The following is an 18263-nucleotide window of genomic DNA, read 5'->3' on the forward strand; positions in this document are numbered from 1 at the left end:
TATTCTTTCCTCTGTCATTGAAGTTGGCAAGGTAGCAAGAGTCAGAATTGATAAACTCTAGGGGATCAGATTGAAATAAGATTAGAGTTAGTTGTGTACTGCCTGACATCCTTGTGGTATTTTCCATTAAAAATATTACTTTCTGTATTCTATTTTGAAGTAAAGGCCTTCTCTTAATAAACGCATTAGTTTGGATTTTTTACATGCATTCGTCGAGTTCAGGGCTCCTTTATTGGAAATCCTACTTTACTTATTGGCTTCTGAAATGATTAATAACCTAGGTACACAAACCCAGTGAGGAGATTTCCCATTTGCATGCAGATCCTTTAATAGAATTATGGCTGGATGGATATTTTTGATCACCAAATGCATGTCTGTGAAGAATGTCAAAAATATATAGATATGTTAATATAATTTATCATTTTTCATGATATTCTATATGTGCATACTGTATTAATGCATATTGATATTGAAGGCAGTTATGTAACCTTTTTGCATGATGCCTAATGTCTGGGTGTATGTTTTTCAGTTTCAGTGAAAAAAAAAGTTTATTTTTATTTTTTTGGTTTTGTTTGGTAATGTTCAGCGCCGTAGCTCTCAACTGCAGCCCTGGTCTTGATAAATGAGTGCACTTACATTTGTGAAGGAATCAAATTAACTGGAACGATTTTGTTCAAAATGGTAGCAGTTGATTTCACGCCCAAGCCAGAAATCGTAGAGATTTCCTGTCAACAGAATTCGGCTGGATATTTTGGTACGGTTTCATTAGCTGTGCTTAAAATAACTCATTTTCATTATAACTCATGGTTATTACATCAGGACAGTCTTGATTGCCCATAAGGAGCATTACAGCATGCCCTGCAGTGATAATATAGACAATGTTATTGAAATCAGAACACATACCACATCTCTGAAATTAAAGAGCATTCTTGCAAGTGATGTTACTTGCCTGCATGCTTTAATCGTAGAAATTCTGTTTTTGATAAATGAGACAAATGAAGAAAATTAAACCTTGGGAAAAAAAAAATTATAATGAGAATAACATTCAATTAATGTTAGGAATTAACGGCACTTCATTTAGACTCAGTTGGCAACATCAATTAGTTACACCCAGTTTAGTTGGAATGGCAGCATTGCTATTTGTCTCAATGCAAAATGAGATGAAGAATAAGATCAAATGGGAGAGTAGTATACATCATGAATAAGTGATTATAACTGCATTTTAGCAGCTGATTTGTCAGCTTCCAGTATTTGAGGATACTCAGTTTCTTAATCAGTAACTGATTTTTTTTTCTCATATATTTTGTCTGGATGCAGACCAGAGTTTGTCTATGAATGTGGATTTATCTAAAAAAGAAATGCTGTTTTAAATGCTTTCCGTGCAGGTCTTAGATTTCATGTTAACAATGTGTAGCCCTCTGCATGAAACCTAGATACACTGTCAAACCATTTCTCCTCCTCTCCTCTCTCTCTCTCTCTCTCTCTCTCTCTCTCTCTCTCTCTCTCACATTCACTCACTCGCACTCAATTTCTCACAGCATTCATCATGAAACATCAGCTCATCTAATAAGCCTGTGTTTGTGTGTGTCATGTCTTTCTGACATCGTTTTGTCTGTCTATCTATCTGTCTGTCTATCTATCTATCTATCTATCTATCTATCTATCTATCTATCTATCTATCTATCTATCTATCTATCTATCTATCTGTCTGTCTGTCTGTCTGTCTGTCTGTCTGTCTGTCTGTCTGTCTGTCTGTCTGTCTGTCTGTCTGTCTGTCTGTCTGTCTGTCTGTCTGTCTGTCTGTCTGTCTGTCTGTCTATCTATCTATCTATCTTATTCTAGTATTCCATCTCTCTCTCTCTCTCTCTCTCATTCTATCTGTCTATTGCTCCATCCATCCATCCATCCATCCATCCATCCATCCATCCAAGTGCAAGCAGCCCGTCTGACCTGGTCTGTGTGTGTGTGTGTGTGCAGCCAAGCGCTACTGTAAGACCTCCAGCCCGGCCAGCAGCACCACGAGCAGCTACGCTCCCAGCAGCAGCAGCAGTCTGAGCTGTGGAGGAGGGGGAGGAGGAGGAGGAGGGGGAGGAGGAAGCAGCGCCAGCAGCACCTGCAGCAAGAGCAGCTTCGACTACACACACGACATGGAAGCCGCCCACATGGCTGCCACCGCCATCCTCAACCTGTCCACGCGCTGCAGAGAGATGCCCCAGAGCCTCACTGGGAAAGGCCCGGAGCTCCTGGCACAGGTGAGGATCGACAACTTTTTCCTGCCAGTTCCTCTCTCTCATGCTCACCCACTTGTACTGCTAATATATATTTCTTTCTCTCACTGGGGATTTCTTAGTTTCTCTGCACTGCCTTCCTGTATGACTGTGCTTTGTGCCGGTAAAGCCAGGTAGTGCGGCGAAATGAGGGCATGCCCATTTAGTGGGGCAAACCCCCTGGTCCTCTCGTACAAGCTACCAAGCTCATTTGCACAGGGTGTGATTTAATACATTGAGTGACAGCAGCACCTCTGTAAGCTCCTGCGGGTCCTCTCTGCTACAGTCAGGGTCATCATGTGAGCCTAATGGTCTGAGCGAGCTATGATTGCTTTAGTGACGCATCGATTTCAGGCATAATCTGTATGGGGATAAAGAGAGCAAGGGGATGGAGAGGACCAGAGGAAGCTGGCAGCTGCAGGAACGCTGGAGTAGTGGTGCCCATACCCTTTCTCACAGAGGCAAGTAGAAGTAATGTCGATTTCAGCTGTGGTCCAGGCCAAGCCAGCTCTCCCAGCATCCCTCCGGGTACATAGGAAAGACAATGACCTCTCTTTAAGGACAGTGAGGCAGCAGGCTGAAAATGAAAGAGAGAGAGAGAGAAAGAGGGACAGAGGTAGTGAGCTGCAGGGCTCTATATATTCACTAATAAGCAGCTGTACGTGGAGATGTAGGGCAGCGCAAAGAAGATGCTCGCACTCTCTTCTTTCATATCTTTTTTCCTCCAATCCTTTCCCACACTGTAAAAAATGGTGGTTGTAGAATTTATAAAAAATGAAGAAAAATGAAGGCTACTGTTTTAATGTTTTGTTTTTTTTCTCAGTTGAATTCATCTACTTTAAAATTGTCAAAATCTGCCATCATTGAAAATCTAGAAAGACGTCATTGTAATGTACTGTACAATACCATAATAGTTTGAGGTCGGTGAGACTTATCAGTGTTTTTAAAAGAAGTCTCTAATACTCACATGCATTTAAATGAACAAAAATAAAGTAAAAACAGTAATATTGAGAAATATCATTACAATTTAAAATAGTTTTTTTTTTTTAATTAGTTTAATATTTTTTTTAACAAAAATTAATTTAATGGAAAAGCTAAATTTTCAGTCTCCGGTGTCACATTAGCCTTCAAAAGTCATTCTAATATGATGATTTGCTGGTCAAGAAACATTTTTTTATTATCAATAATTGTGCTTCTTAATATTGTTGTGGAAATAAATTTTTTTTTCAGGATTCTTTGATGAATATAAAGTTTTACATAGTTTATTTGAAATATAATTTTTTTGTAACATGATAATTATCTTTGTCACTTCTGATCAATTTAATGTATCCTTGCTGAATAAAAGTATTAATTTAGTGTACATACCGAACAAAGTGTTTGTTGTCCAGAATATGCCACATACAGACCTTTGTGCAGTACGTTATACATGACAAGGGTAGCTAACAACTAACTAATCATTTTAAGGAGAGGTACAAACACAGCTTGACATCAACACAAAATCCGCTACAACAGTGTAAATAAAACTGGCAAATGGTCAAACAATGCAACCATATTAATTATTCATCCCCAATGCAGGGAAGGGGAAAGAAGCGAGAAACTTGTGCATGTTTAAACACACAATAAAAGCTACATTTGTTGGTTCAACTAGGTATATTATAGCAGAAAATCACCTTCGAGATCCTTTGCTTGTGTTCCTGTAAGTTGTTTAACAACTGTTTAAAGTCGGCATAAAACATTCGTCTTTTCTTCCCTATTGTGATGTATATCTGAGTGACATGGCTTCTCGAACGAGAAAACAATGTTTACTAATAAATAATTTCTATGATTTTTATGATTTCATAAGTAGAGTAAAAACAATAAATAAAAAATTACAATTTACAAATAATGTTTATTTTTACAAATAGTATTCATAATTTTTTACTTGATGAAAGAATCGATTTAACAGTGCGTATAAACCATGTACCCATCCTCATCTGTCATTCTTCCCTTCCATATCTTACTCTGCTTCTTTCTCATCCTTTTACCTCTTAATTATTCCCTTTACTCTTTATTCTCTTATCAATCCTCCTCCTTCCTCTTCTCTTTTTCATGGCAGAGCCCTGATGACAGAGATGGGGATGAGAACGGAACCCTGGATCTGAGCCGGGCTGGAGGGATGGGGGAGGGCAGTGGGGGTACAGTGCTGACCCCCCTGCAGCCCATGTCGCCCCAGCGGCAGGCCTTGCTCAACAGCCACTGCTATCAGATGAGCACAGCGGAGTGCTGGGACCTGCCTGTGGACTACACCAAGATCAAACGCCTGGACGAGGACCACAAGGAGGTACTGCCCCCCCCGACAGCCCTCGAGTCTGGCTGGAGACGGACCGCAGCACGCGCTTTACATAGTGAATTTAGATCATTGTCAGCAGCACTTTTTTATGGCAAGCCGTTTTAGCTTAAATTGTACCCAGCTTTACTGGTAATTTACAGGGTAAATTGCATTTTTACTAGTAAGAATTCAATTAGAGAGCTCTGTAATTGTATTATTATAAATTCTAGTAATAATTGAATTGTAGAGGTCTCTAATTGTAATTGTTACTAATAATAATTGAATTAGAGAGCTCTCTAATTGGAATTTTTACTAGTAACAATTCAATTGTAGAGTTCCGTAATTAAAAATTAATGGAAGTCAATGGAGACATATAGTAAAAATTCATTTGTAGAGCTCTCTAATTGGAATTGTCACTAATAAGAATTGAATTAGAGAGCTCTGTAAATGTAATTCTTACTAGTAATAATTGAATTAGAGAGCTCTCTAATTGTAATTGTTACTAGTAAAAATGCAATTACGACGAGTAACGCTGGGTACAATTTAAAGGACAATTCCGGTATTTAGCACTTTGAGTCTCTTTTCTGATTTGTTTTGGATGAACAAGAGTGGTGGACACAGAAATTTTGACGATGGGTCCTGTCTCGACTTTTTGACTCGTTTAGAATCACCTTTGACCGCTTCAGAGTGGCTGGCTACGGGCATGCGCGAATATGTCCTTAAAACAACCCTTAACATTCGTTTTCAAAACTGTGCAACTCACCGAGTGTTAGTGGTGTTCGTTGATGTTCCAAAACAAGTAGCGTAACGAAATACAGTTTCTGTCGTGTTTTATTTGGCATTTTGTAAAATCCCTTTGATTTCTGTTGGAGGACTCATTGCTCGTTGATATTACTGCGCTTCAGACTCAAATATCGAGCGGAAGTTTATACGCGGTTGTGAGGTATCTGAAAAAATAGTTCCACTATAGCAAATAACACGGATTGAAATCATACATTGCGCCGATATATTTGTTTTTAATCATCAACGAACACCACTAACCACTCGGTGAGTTGCACAGTTTTGAAAACGAACGTTAAGGGTTGTTTTAAGGACATGTTCGCGCATGCCCGTAGCCAGCCACTCTGAAGTGGTCAAAGGCGATTCTAAACGAGTCAAAATGTCGAGACAGGACCCATCGTCAAAATTTCTGTGTCCACCACTCTAGTTCATCCAAAACAAACCAGAAAATAGACTCAAAGTGCTAAATACCGGAATTTTCCTTTAAAAAATAACTAGAAGTTATTTTTATCAGTCCCTCCGGAAAAATGCGATTATGCAATCGCATAATTCAATGCATAATCAGCCAAAGTCCGCATATTTATGCGGCGGACACATTTTTTCAAATACGCCGCACTTTCGCCGCATAAATTGCTGATTTCCGATCGCGAAATATGCGGGGCTTGCATGATTTCATAATCCCTGCATTTTCGTTGCAAAAAAGTCACATATATCTTAGCAGAAAGTTGAAAAATGTTGCGTTTACTTCACACAAGAGCAGCCATTTTCCCCTGTTGCCATGGGAACGTTATGAAGTGACGTTATTACAATTGTAAGTATTAGTAGTATGTTAATTTACGTTACAGTAAGAGATTGCACTTTGTGCATTGGAAGCACAGAAGATGTCTGTTTCTATAGCTACCTGTGTAAAACAGGAAGCACCCATTTTATTATATTTTATTTTTTTTATTCATTTTTACAGAAGTTGTAGCATATTCCTTTTGTAAAGCTACAGAACTTGTTTGACTCATCAATGTTTTGTAAGTTTGAGCCATGTGTTTATTAAGGTCTGAAATAAAACAAGATGAGAACTTAAATATTCCCAGCACTTTCTGTAATGTAGTATGCTTGCTTATCATAGGAAGTAATAAAAAATTACTCCTTATAGCCTAGTGAGAACAGGGTGTTGGGGGAATCACTTTTTTTTCTCTTTTTCATCAAAGCGCAGTTTTTGCAAGTTCCTGCAATTTCATCGCATAAAATTGCATAAATATCCCGCATATTCCATTGCATTTTTTAAGAAAACGTGCCGCATAATCAAGGATTTTTGGCCGCAACAATCACAAAAAAACCCTGCATTATTCTGGAAGGACTGTTTTATGGTTGATTGTGTAACATAGTGTAAATACTATGGAACTAACTACACATTATTGTGTGTTTGCGCATCCCGAAACAGCAACGTTGACTTAGCCAATGGCGTAAGCTTAGGGTGGAGCTACAGTCTCTGTTTCTCTAACCAATAGCTGATGAGGAAGAGTGTTCAGGAAACCTGTTTGAAAGCAATCATTATTTGTGAAGTTCTGGTGATTCTAGTAGCAAAAGTAAGGAATTACACACTTCACATTTAAAAAAGAAACTTTCTAAATGTCAGTCACATTTTTATCGTGAAAGTTTAATACAATATTGTTGCAACAACTAATATTACAATTCCTATAAAACTATGACTTAAAATTATTAAGAGGAGACTTCTCTTTGGTTGTTCACATCTTTTTTCACCAGGCATTTGCTTTTTGTTAGCAACTAACTTGCTTGGTATGGGATTTCTGGGATTTTTCACCCAAAAATGAAAATGATCCCATAATTTACTCATCCTTAAGCCATCCTAGGTGTATATGACTTTCTTCTTTCAGCCGAACACAATCGGAGTTATATTAAATACAGTAATATCCAGGCTTTTCCTTGCTTTGTAATGGCATTGAATTGTGCCCGAGCTTTTGAAGCTCCAAAAAGTGCATCCATCCATCGTAACAGTAATCCATACGACCCCAGGGGGTTCATAAATGCCTTCTGGAGCGACGCAGTGGGTTTTTGTAAGAAAAATATCCATATCTAAAACTTTACTAGCTATAATCACTGGCTTCCGTGAATGTCCGTGCTCACGATCACAAGAGAGTCAAGTTCCGGCGGAAGAGTGACCTCTGACCCGACGTATGATGTAGGACGTAGCTCCTATTTTATTAAAATTAAAATTTTAAGAAATTTCTCATTTTAGAATTCTAATTCGTGACCTGTGTTTTGTTTTGCTCTATCCTCTGTGCTTCCGCGTTCTTCATTTCTCACCGCAGCTTACCTTACGCCTACGTCATGCATCGGGTCAGAGGTCACCCTTCCACTGGAATTCCTCTCTCGTGAATGCGCATACGGCGCACGTTGCCGGAAGCCAGTGATTATAGTTTATAAAGTTTTAAATATGTTAAAAGTAATAATATATAAAAAATATTTTCTTACAAAAACCGTTTGCGTTGCTCCGCATTTATTAACCCACTGGAGTCGTATGGATTATTGTCATGATGGATGGATGTACTTTTCACCATCAAAAATTCGGGCACAATTCAATGGCATTACAAAGCTGGGAAGAGCCTGGATATTGTTTAATATAACTCTGATTGTGTTCTGCTGAAAGAAGAAAGTCATATACACCTAGGATGGCTTGAGGGTGAGTAAATTATGGGATAATTTTCATTTTTGGGTGAACTATTCCTTTAAGAAAGCTGTATTTCCTCCTGTTGTAGTGATTTGAAGGACGGTAGGACTGTAAGGACATCTAGTGTACAGTACTGGTACTGCATGCCTTGAAATAGGGGAATTATTATTATTTCAAAAAGGATTCGATGTTTTTGCTAAATTGTTGGGGAATTTGAATTCATGTAAATTTGACTGTATGAGAGGTTTTTTTTATATATATGTAAACTGTATCGTATATTGTGAAATTACTATCAGGCCACTGTATTATTCTTCCTTCTTATTCTGCATCATAACATGCATTGAAATCTCTCTTCCTCATTTTCAGGATGACCTGGACCCCTTTCAGGATCTATTAGAAGAGCAGCAGTATTCAGGAGACGTGTCCCTCCCCAGCCCCAAACACAAATTTGCTCCCTGCAAGGAAAGCAAGAAGGAGCTCCTCACGTAAGCATAACATCTGCACTGGATAAGGACTATTCCCTGTTGTTTGCTGTAGCATGATTTTTTTAATATAATATTTAGTGTACACTATCAATGTTTTTTAAAGAATTTGATACTAATCAGCTAGGCTGAATTAAATGTGTGAAAACTAAACTAAGTTGAAAAAACGTTCTTCACAAAAATATTCAGCAGCACAACTGTTTTCAACATTGATAATAATACAAAATGTTTCTTAAGGCACCAAATAAGCATATTAGGAGGATTTCTGAAGGATCATGTGACACACATTACATACATTACATTTAAAAACATATTTAAAAAGAAAACTTCACAATATTACTTTACAATTTTATTGTATTATTGATCAAATAAATGCAGCCTTGGTGAGCATAAAAGGCTTATTTAAAAAAAATAATAATAATCTTTTAAACTATAGTGTCTACAACCTTAAACAACTGGTGCCATCATGACTAATATACATGATATATACTATTCGCAGTCAGTGATGATAATTTATTCAAGATAGTTAGTGTTCAACAGGTCATGTGACCTCAGCATTCATGTAAAATAAAACAGTTTTTATTAGGCTACTAATTCATTTGTTTGATTTTTTTTTTCACAGATTTTTATTTATTTGAATGTAAATCTTTTTGATGATAAATATGACCCTGAGTGCACGTTAGTAGCAGCTGTGCAAGTATACCATGTCTCATACCATATCCTCTCTCAAGGCTATCAAGCTGCCAACTGGCTGACAAGGGCATGCGTGGTATGATGACATCTAACTCCCAGGATCTGAAGTAAGCCCTCACGCTCTCATGTTTACACGCCACCTCAGTTGACCTTCAAAAATGAGGTCTATCTGAGGTTACACTAATCTTTTTCATGTTTTCATTGCTTGCAGGTGTCCTACTCCTGGCTGTGATGGCTCTGGGCATATCACAGGCAACTATGCCTCACATAGAAGGTGAAGACTCGCACATTATATGCACATTAAAAATTGTTTTGACCACCAGTTGATTAAAAAAAAGTTTTTCTTGCTCTGAAGTCTGTCAGGTTGTCCTCGGGCGAAGAAGAGTGGTATTAAAATAATGCACAGTAAGGAGGACAAGGATGACCAGGAACCAATCAGGTGCATTTCCTTTAAATTCCCTCATCTGTCCAAAGTAACGTGAAGTTGAATGTTACTTGCAGTAATTCACAGTTGTAAAGTTGAAATCGACAAATTTTACTGCAGTAGGAACTTCACTATGTGTGTCTGAGTGTGCATGGCCACTCGCTCTTGCTTGTGTGTGTGTGTGTGTGTGTGTGTGAACTCGTCCCTGCTGTGCCCAATGTCTGTAGGTGTCCTGTGCCAGGCTGTGATGGCCAGGGTCATGTGACTGGGAAGTATGCATCCCACCGCAGTGCATCCGGCTGCCCGCTGGCCGCCAAGCGTCAGAAAGACGGTTATGTGAACGGAGCGCCTTTCTCCTGGAAGTCTGGCAAGACAGACGGCATGACCTGCCCCACCCCAGGCTGCGATGGCTCTGGCCACGTCAGCGGCAGCTTCCTCACCCACCGGAGGTACACCAGTGTGGGACTGTTTCTCAGCAAGATAGCAAGAAATCTTTTCCTTAATCAGTGTTTTTGCATTGTTTTTCAATAAAAATATCTAAACTTCCTTAACTTCGTTAACTATTCAAATTGCTTTCGATAACTGGAATAAAGCTGAAATAAAATAAAATATAAATATTTGATGAACTTAAAACATATTAGAAATGTTGGTTTCGCAACTAACTAAAATAAATAAGATAAAGTTGAATTGCTAAAATTAGTAAATTTAAAACTTAAATTAAAATAAATTAAATCTAAATAGATTTTTTTTAACTAATAAAAATTACAAACAGAATTACACACAAAAAAACATTTTAATTTGAAAACTTAAAATTAAAAATAAAAGCTAATTAAAATTATTACTATAATAGTATATAAATAGTACTAAAATAACAATGGATTTTAAGACAAGTAATGTTTGTTTTTCTATTACCACATTGACATTCTTTTTCTTATTTTTATTATAAATAATAAAAACTTTTTTAAGTTTAAGGGATTTTGTATGTTTATGCTTAAAACAAGGGAAAAAGTGGTTTAAGAAGAATGCTGTTAATTTAAGATATATTCACTAAACATATTAATTTCATAATTATCATATAATAATTTGTATAAGTCAATTTATCTTGTTTATCTCATTTTAAAAATTGCTAATGGTTTAAGAAAAATAAATTTAATTTAAGATATATTCACTAAAAACTAAATTTCACATTATCATACAATAATTTGTATAAGTAAATTTATCTCGTTTTAAAAGACAAGACAAAGATGTTTCAGTAAATGTATGTGAATCAGTTAATGTTTTTCTTAGCCTTGGAAAACAATGTAACATTTGTTCATCATAGTGTTTAATCTTTCTTATGTTTTATTTGTCTGTCTGTAGTCTGTCTGGCTGTCCTCGTGCCACATCTGCTATGAAGAAAGCTAGGATGACAGGGGTTGAAATGCTCACAATCAAGCAGAGAGCAAGTAAAGGTACATAATTTTTCTTTTATTATATAATTACCAATGGAATTAAATTCATTTTACTCGCCATCAATGGCGTTTTTCACAGTGAATGTCTCCATGTTCCCTTCCAGGCATAGAAAATGATGAAGAGATAAAACAACTGGATGAGGAAATCAAAGACCTGAACGAATCAAACAATCAAGTAGAGTCAGACATGATCAAATTAAGAACTCAAGTAAGAACATTTGCCATCTCTCAAAATGGGCATTGGCCATGTGTTCAGTCACAGAGATGCCTTTGTCTCTCTCTCTCCCGCCAGATCACCACCATGGAGACTAACCTGAAGTCCATCGAGGAGGAAAACAAGGTTATAGAGCAGCAGAATGACTCGCTGCTGCATGAGCTCGCCAACCTCAGCCAGTCCCTCATCAACAGTCTCGCTAACATCCAGCTCCCTCATATGGTAAGAGCCAACGGACATGTGTCCTCAACTAGGGGTAAGAAAATATCAGTGATCAAGGGACTACAAAGTCAGGATTCAAATGTTTGATAATTATTCACAGGAAGGAAGTCCTGTGAATCTGAATAAATTCAAATGAGTTATTAAAGTTTCTTCATGTATGACCTACAATAAATGTTATATCTGCATAGAATAGTCTTTTAGATCATATAGACTGCCTCTTGTTGAAAGCCAGGGCCTGAGTCTGCATTTCAGACGCTACCAGTAGGGATGAAATTCCGGTTTCTATTGTTTCTCCCATCTGCTTCTTTATGTCTGTTGTTGAGTTCCTCGCAGTTCCATATGCTTCTGTGCTGAGGTCACTCCCCTTTACTGACCATTGTAGAAAAACAACCTCCACTCCAACGACTGCTTTTCAGTTGAGTAACAACATGGCCGCTGTGGATCAGATGGTCCAACGTGATGGAATCACAGAGCCTTCATATACGCATTGAGAAGGGGCGCGATTGGAAAAGCCTTGTTCAAATGTGGCAGCCATGTTAGTAAACAACTGAAACATGTCTTCTTGAATATGGCTCCTGAATTCTCCACCCCCACTGTTGATGGATGCTATTTAGAGTGCGCACGAGGGGTCCTCAAGCTGCACAAACATCAGACGACTGTTGCCTATTCATGTGTCATGCCGCTCAACCACTTGCACTGCAAAAAATAATGTTCTTCCCAAGCATTTTTGGCTTTTCTAGTACAAATATCGAAACTTTCTTAAATCAAGCTACATTTACTTGAGAAGCAAAATGACTATTGAAGTGATACCTTGCAAAAGGAAGGTATTAAGGGACAGATTTACGAAACGGGGCAAGTTAGCGTGAGAGCGCTATTCCAAAAAGAGTGCCGATGGGAGTGGAAAGTTCTGCGCATGATCTACTGATGACACGCAAATTAAAGAACGCAGACGCAACCTGATCATATCCATAATGACCAACGCAATACCAAGAGCAGCCCAAATTAGCATCTGGTTTAAAGGGATAGTTCACTTTGAAATTAAATTTTGGTATGTTTTAGCTTACCTCAAGGGCATCCAAGATGTAGGTGTCTTTTTTTCTGCAGTAGTTTCAATTTTGATATTTTTAGGTCAAACCATTCTTGTCTGTCAGTCATTTAATGCAGGTCTATGGTCACTGTCTCAAAGAGCATGCACAGAGTGCAAATTAAAACAATTCCCCATCGTAAGTACACATTGATGGCCTAAGACACGAAACGAGCGGTTTGTGTGAGAAAACGAACAGTATTTATATTGTTTTTACCTCTTATACACAGCCACGTCCAAGTGATCTGAGGGCATGCGCGCATCCTGGTGTGTGACGTGTACGCAGACTGGTGCATAGATATATACACTAGATGTCGCCTTGTCTACGGCAGTTCATTGGAACGAATGTCTTTAAGGCGGCATCTAGTGTATATATCTATGCACCAGTCTGCGTAAATTGTTTAATTTGGACTCTGTGCATGCTCTTTGAGACAGTGACCATAGACCTGCATTAAATGACTGACAGACAAGAACGGTTTGACCTAAAAATATAAAAATTTAAACTACTGCGGAAAAAAAGACACCTACATCTTGGATGCCCTTGAGGTAAGCTAAAACATACCAAAATTTAATTTCAAAGTGAACTATCCCTTTAAGACATGCTTTTTTGGGTGCTAAAGAATGGCTCAAATACCAGTAAATTGACTAGCGCAAACCTTAGTAAATCACCTTGCATGATTCATTTAAATACTCTCCACCCATACATTTTGCATCTGAAAAGGAAACTCCTACAAATGTATATGTAATAAGGTCAGCCGCAAAAATGACTGTCCACGCCATTTCAGCGCTAATTTTTTACTGCGTGTCTTTAGTAAATCCTGACAGTAGTTTTGTAGTAGTTCTGCCAATGGGGTCGGAAAAATAGTATTTTTCCCCTTTGAATTAAAGGGTTAGTTCACCCAAAATAAAAATAAAAATTGTCATGAGTTACTCACCCTCATGTTGTTCCAAACCCATAAGACTTTCGTTCATCTTTGAAACACAAATGAAGATCTTTTGAATGAAATCTGAGAGATTTCTGTCCCTCCATTGACAGCTACGCAACTACCACTTTGTCGCTTCTAAAAGTTCATAAAGAGATCGTAAAACTAATTCATATGAATTTAGTTCAAATTTCCTGAAAAGAGACACACTAGGCTTTTAGGCTTTTATTCACATAAACATTGATCAGCGAACATGAACAGAAGCTCAACCGTACGTGCTTAACGCACTGGAACAAACCGCTTATAGAAGCTCAAATGAATGAACCTCGTTGGTTCTTGCAAGTCAAGCGAACATGCTTGAGCTTCTGTTTATCATAACTGATGTGTGCGTTGATGAACGTTTATATGTAAGAAAATTTGGACTTAACCGCTCAATTCATATGGTTACTTTTACGTTCTCTTTATATCATTTTTAAAAGCATATAAGTGGTAGTTTCATGGACTTTCAGTGGAGGGACAGAAATTAAAATATCTTCATTTGTGTTTCGAAGATGCATGAAAGTCTTGCGGGTTTGGAACAACATATGGGTGAGTAAATGATGACAGACAATATTTATTTTTGGGTGAACTATGAACTAATTTAGCTTTTCTCACCCCATTGGCAGATATTTTGTCTTATTTTATGCTTAAATTCACTTTTTTTTTTTTTTTTTTTTTTTACATTTAGCTTCTTAAGTAAATGTATTTTTAGACATTTGTACTGGAAAACAAGACAAAAAAAGCTGAGGAATAGCAAATGTTTTGCGGTGTGGTGTTCTGTACTTCCACGTGTAAAGTCGAGTATGTCAGTTTTATTGAGACCACTGACCTCTGGCTTTCAGCCAGGCTAATAGTCTTTTCTCTACACCTCTCCCTTCTGTAGAAACCGATGCCACTGAAAGAGGCCCCTGTTAAAAATTACTGCTGTTTACAGATGCCCCACAGAGTAAGAGATTCATTTTCCATAGTCTAACTTTATCCTTCTCCTCACTATCATTTTCCTCCCCCTAGTCCTCCCCCTTTTGTAGCACACACTACGACGTGTATGCATCAAGGTCCATAAAGTGTATCAGTGCCACACATATTGACCACTTCGGGGTATAGCGATAAGAAAGCTGGGGTTGCAATATGAGCCATATTTATTTTTTGGTAGGAAACTCATGTAAAACACATTATTTTTATCAGGCACAGTGATGCTCATCGATATCTGTCTGCTACTCATGGCGATCTGTTTGACATCACTATAACTTACATACTCATGAGCATGAATCTCACACCAGTGCATGCATACATAATGTATGTGCATTAATTCTTTTGTTATCCATCAGATATATATATTTTTTTAGAAACATTGCAGTAGTTCTACGTTTGATTTCGACCAGCAAACAGTGACCATTTTAATGTGACTGGTCAAGCCCTGCATTTCCAGAGATGTATTTTCTATAAAACCCTAGCTGATATTTAGTTTTAAACGAGGCGTTGTGGGTTCATTCCTCCCTAAAATATCCTCTTTTCCCTTCCCTTTTATGTCTTAATTGTGTGTTTGGTTGAACATTTTATGATTGATTTTGTTTTCAACCGCCAATGATCCCGATCTGTTCCGCAGGAGCCGATGAACGAGCAAAACTTTGACACTTATGTGAGCACTTTGACAGATATGTATACTCACCAGGACCAGTACCAGAGTCCGGAGAACAAGGCCCTTTTGGAGAACATAAAGCAAGCGGTTCAAGGCATCCAAGTGTAGCTTTGCGATTGGCTGTCGGCCGAGTCATGGGGTCATGAGCGTTAAGAATCGATAAGAAACAAAAGAAACCCATCATGTAAAAAAGTATGGATAACTAGTATGATTTTTTTGCTGCTGTAATTTATTGTATTATTTGGCATTATTTATGATTCTGTTATGCTTTTGACAAACAAAAAAAATACATAACTTATTTGTTGCCTTGCTTTAAGATGACGACTACCAATGGCAAATGTTTTGAGGAACATTCATGTTTTGTACATTTTTCATATGACCTGACATAATGTGATGTACTGTTTATAGCTGCTAATGTATGCACATTTTATAGTGTATATGTATTTATTAATTGTAAACAAAAACCATCCATTATTTTAAATCTAAAGAGGTGCAGAGGGGATACACTGAGGGAATGTAAGGGCAATCAGCTTCGATCTGAGCTTCTCTTTATGGAACTAATGGGAACTAATGTGCTGTGCAAGGCTGTTCAATGGGTGTACAGTGGTACATTTTTGTGGTTCGATTTTGGGTACATTTTGTAACGATATTGAGAAACGTCTTTTGGTTTCGGAATCATATTTATAGTGGTCAGTGTGGGCACTCTAATGCAGTATGTGTATTGTTTCATTTTTTGCTTGTTTTATTTATTTATTTATTTATTTTTTAATTCCCAAAATAGATGGAAAAATAGAAAAAAAAAAAACTTGTGAAAGCAAACATCATGACACGGAAACTCACTGGTGTAAATCCCAAGAAATATTTCATAACTTCTCAAATATTTTCAAAGTCTGCTCTCTAAATGTAACGCCCGGCTGCTTGAGGCCAACAACCACAGAAAATTTCAAGGAGACAATCCAACATTAATTATTAATTTAATGAGCGTAAAATGTTAGTGGTAGTACGATAGAATATCAGCAATATATGACAACGAATCAATCATTTATTTAGATATGGGATGCAAAAGTTTGGGTATATGCAATTTCTTATTCTTACCATAGTAGAAAGCTGATGAATCTTTTTACTAAATGTAAAGTATTAAGTTTTATATAAATCTTTTAATACAGTCATGTTTTACGGTTTAAACATGGGTGATCAAGTCCAAAAGGATGAATGCATTATGATTTAACATTTCTCATGTTCGATTTTGCACAGGGACACCTTTGTTTCCATGTTTTGGTGTTTTTATTTGTTTCAGGAGACCAAGGAGGTGCCCAGACGTTTGAATTGTGGGAAGTTTTTTGGTTTTGTTTGGTTTTTTCTTTGAAGAAAGTAAATCTGTGTGTGAATGTTAGTTTACCAGTGTGCTGGATATACAGGGTTAATGTCACCATCCATACGTCATTGTGTCATAGTAATGGAGCACTTGTCTTGTAGATTTTGTCCAAGCAATCATGTAGAGATTTCATCTGGTCACCAGTGCACAACAAATACAGTCGTATTTCAGCAATGCAAACGATTAATGAACTCCAATCAGTTGTACACAGTATTAAGAGAGGTCAGCTTGCCTTCTGTGGTTACCTGCGATTCACTTTCATTGATTTTTTTGTTTTTGTTTTTTACGTTCATGAGAAATCAGCGGCACTTTAAGCTCTACGAATCAAGGAAATTGAAGCAGGATGCTTTTCATTTTTGATAACTAAACTATGAAGCGACGTGGCACGTGTCTAGATAACAGTGAGGGTCGTTTACTGACACGACCGGTTCATATTACTCCATCATATCTTAAGAACATGTACAGTTATAGTCTGGGAACCCCACGTTCGTCTTCATTCAGTCAAAGCCCGTTGAAAGCATCAAGCAAAGCCAGAAATAGGGATGATTTTCAGTGGTGGATTTTAAAGTTATTTGTATTTATCGAGCATGAGTCAAAGCTGTCACAGTGATTTTTTAGTGTGAAATGACTCTGGTTGATGCTGAACGTCTACGAAAATCTATTCTTTTCTATTAGCAAGACTAGCATTGTGTTTTCCGAGAGCTCATGCAAAAGGTGCTAGTCTTTCTTATTTATCATTCTGTAATATCCAGACATCTCCTCCCCAACAACAGCACATTTCTCTCTCCGAAAGCTTTGTGTATGCAGCTAATTTCCAAGATAGTAACGCTTTTAACACACTGATAGCAAAATACAATATCCTCTCATCCACTATCATAACTGATTTGACAGGAAAAGGGATTTTAAGCACAATTCCGCTGCTCATTTTCAGTTGGCACATATTGTACTATCTACTTCAAAAGGTTATCTGTGACTATTTAAATAGAAACTATCTATGGTGTCACATGCTTGAATGCAGAATACTTTTCTTATTAATAATTGTGAAATCATCAGGTTACAAGTTTCCATTTCAAATGGATTTTAATTAACCATTTTAAACCAGGATTTTTCTATTAAAAAATAAAGAAGCATAGCTTTCTTAATGTCTCTTGCTCTCTTCCTCTATCCAGCTCTTTAGCTATATCTTTTTCTCTCTTATTTTAATTTTCAACCACATGGCATGATTTCTGTTGGTATGATACTTTTTTTGCTCTAAGTGTTTAAGATCACAAGTTGCAGTGATATTTCATTTTGAAATTGTGAACTTTGTACAATTTTTATCATGCTGGTGTTGACATCTCTTACTCAATAAAAATTGTGTTGCCACATTACATGTCCCTTTTATTCAACATACCGGTATAAGTTTGTAATGACTTTTTTGAATTATGTTATTTAACCCTTGTGTGGTGTTCACATTTGTGTCCTCATACACACACAATAACAGAAAGCCCTGACCTAAAATTTCCACACTTTTATTAAACCCGGGTCCAGTGGACCCGAACATCCTGTGTGTAATATGGAGGTGTACTGTGTGTGGTCATCGAAAATGTGCTCTGATTTATGTTCTTAACAGAAAGTGAGCCAAGCCCAATGAGTCTGAGGTTGAAAAAATAATTAATCGTATCATTTTTCTATTGATA

At 37.3% G+C, this 18263-nt stretch overlaps 1 protein-coding gene across 1 annotated transcript in view; it reads left to right on the forward strand.

The window, feature by feature from the left end:
* LOC308698426 (myelin transcription factor 1-like protein) overlaps window positions 1-15579 on the forward strand; it is a gene marked incomplete at its 5' end in the record, with an annotated part of 69851 nt that extends 54272 nt beyond the window's left edge. Inside the window, 12 exons of the mRNA XM_081378486.1 lie at window positions 1978-2252; window positions 4363-4587; window positions 8405-8523; window positions 9252-9320; window positions 9425-9487; window positions 9569-9652; window positions 9865-10086; window positions 10997-11088; window positions 11193-11296; window positions 11381-11524; window positions 14454-14516; window positions 15177-15579. Coding sequence (XP_081234612.1) covers window positions 1978-2252; window positions 4363-4587; window positions 8405-8523; window positions 9252-9320; window positions 9425-9487; window positions 9569-9652; window positions 9865-10086; window positions 10997-11088; window positions 11193-11296; window positions 11381-11524; window positions 14454-14516; window positions 15177-15317 — 1601 coding nt within the window. The 3' untranslated portion in view covers window positions 15318-15579. The remainder of the gene's footprint in view (window positions 1-1977; window positions 2253-4362; window positions 4588-8404; window positions 8524-9251; window positions 9321-9424; window positions 9488-9568; window positions 9653-9864; window positions 10087-10996; window positions 11089-11192; window positions 11297-11380; window positions 11525-14453; window positions 14517-15176) is intronic.
* Window positions 15580-18263: the final 2684 nt, after the last annotated feature.

This window comes from Scardinius erythrophthalmus (assembly GCF_964197995.2).
Source record: "Scardinius erythrophthalmus genome assembly, chromosome: 11".
In the NCBI taxonomy this organism is placed as follows: domain Eukaryota; kingdom Metazoa; phylum Chordata; class Actinopteri; order Cypriniformes; family Leuciscidae; genus Scardinius; species Scardinius erythrophthalmus.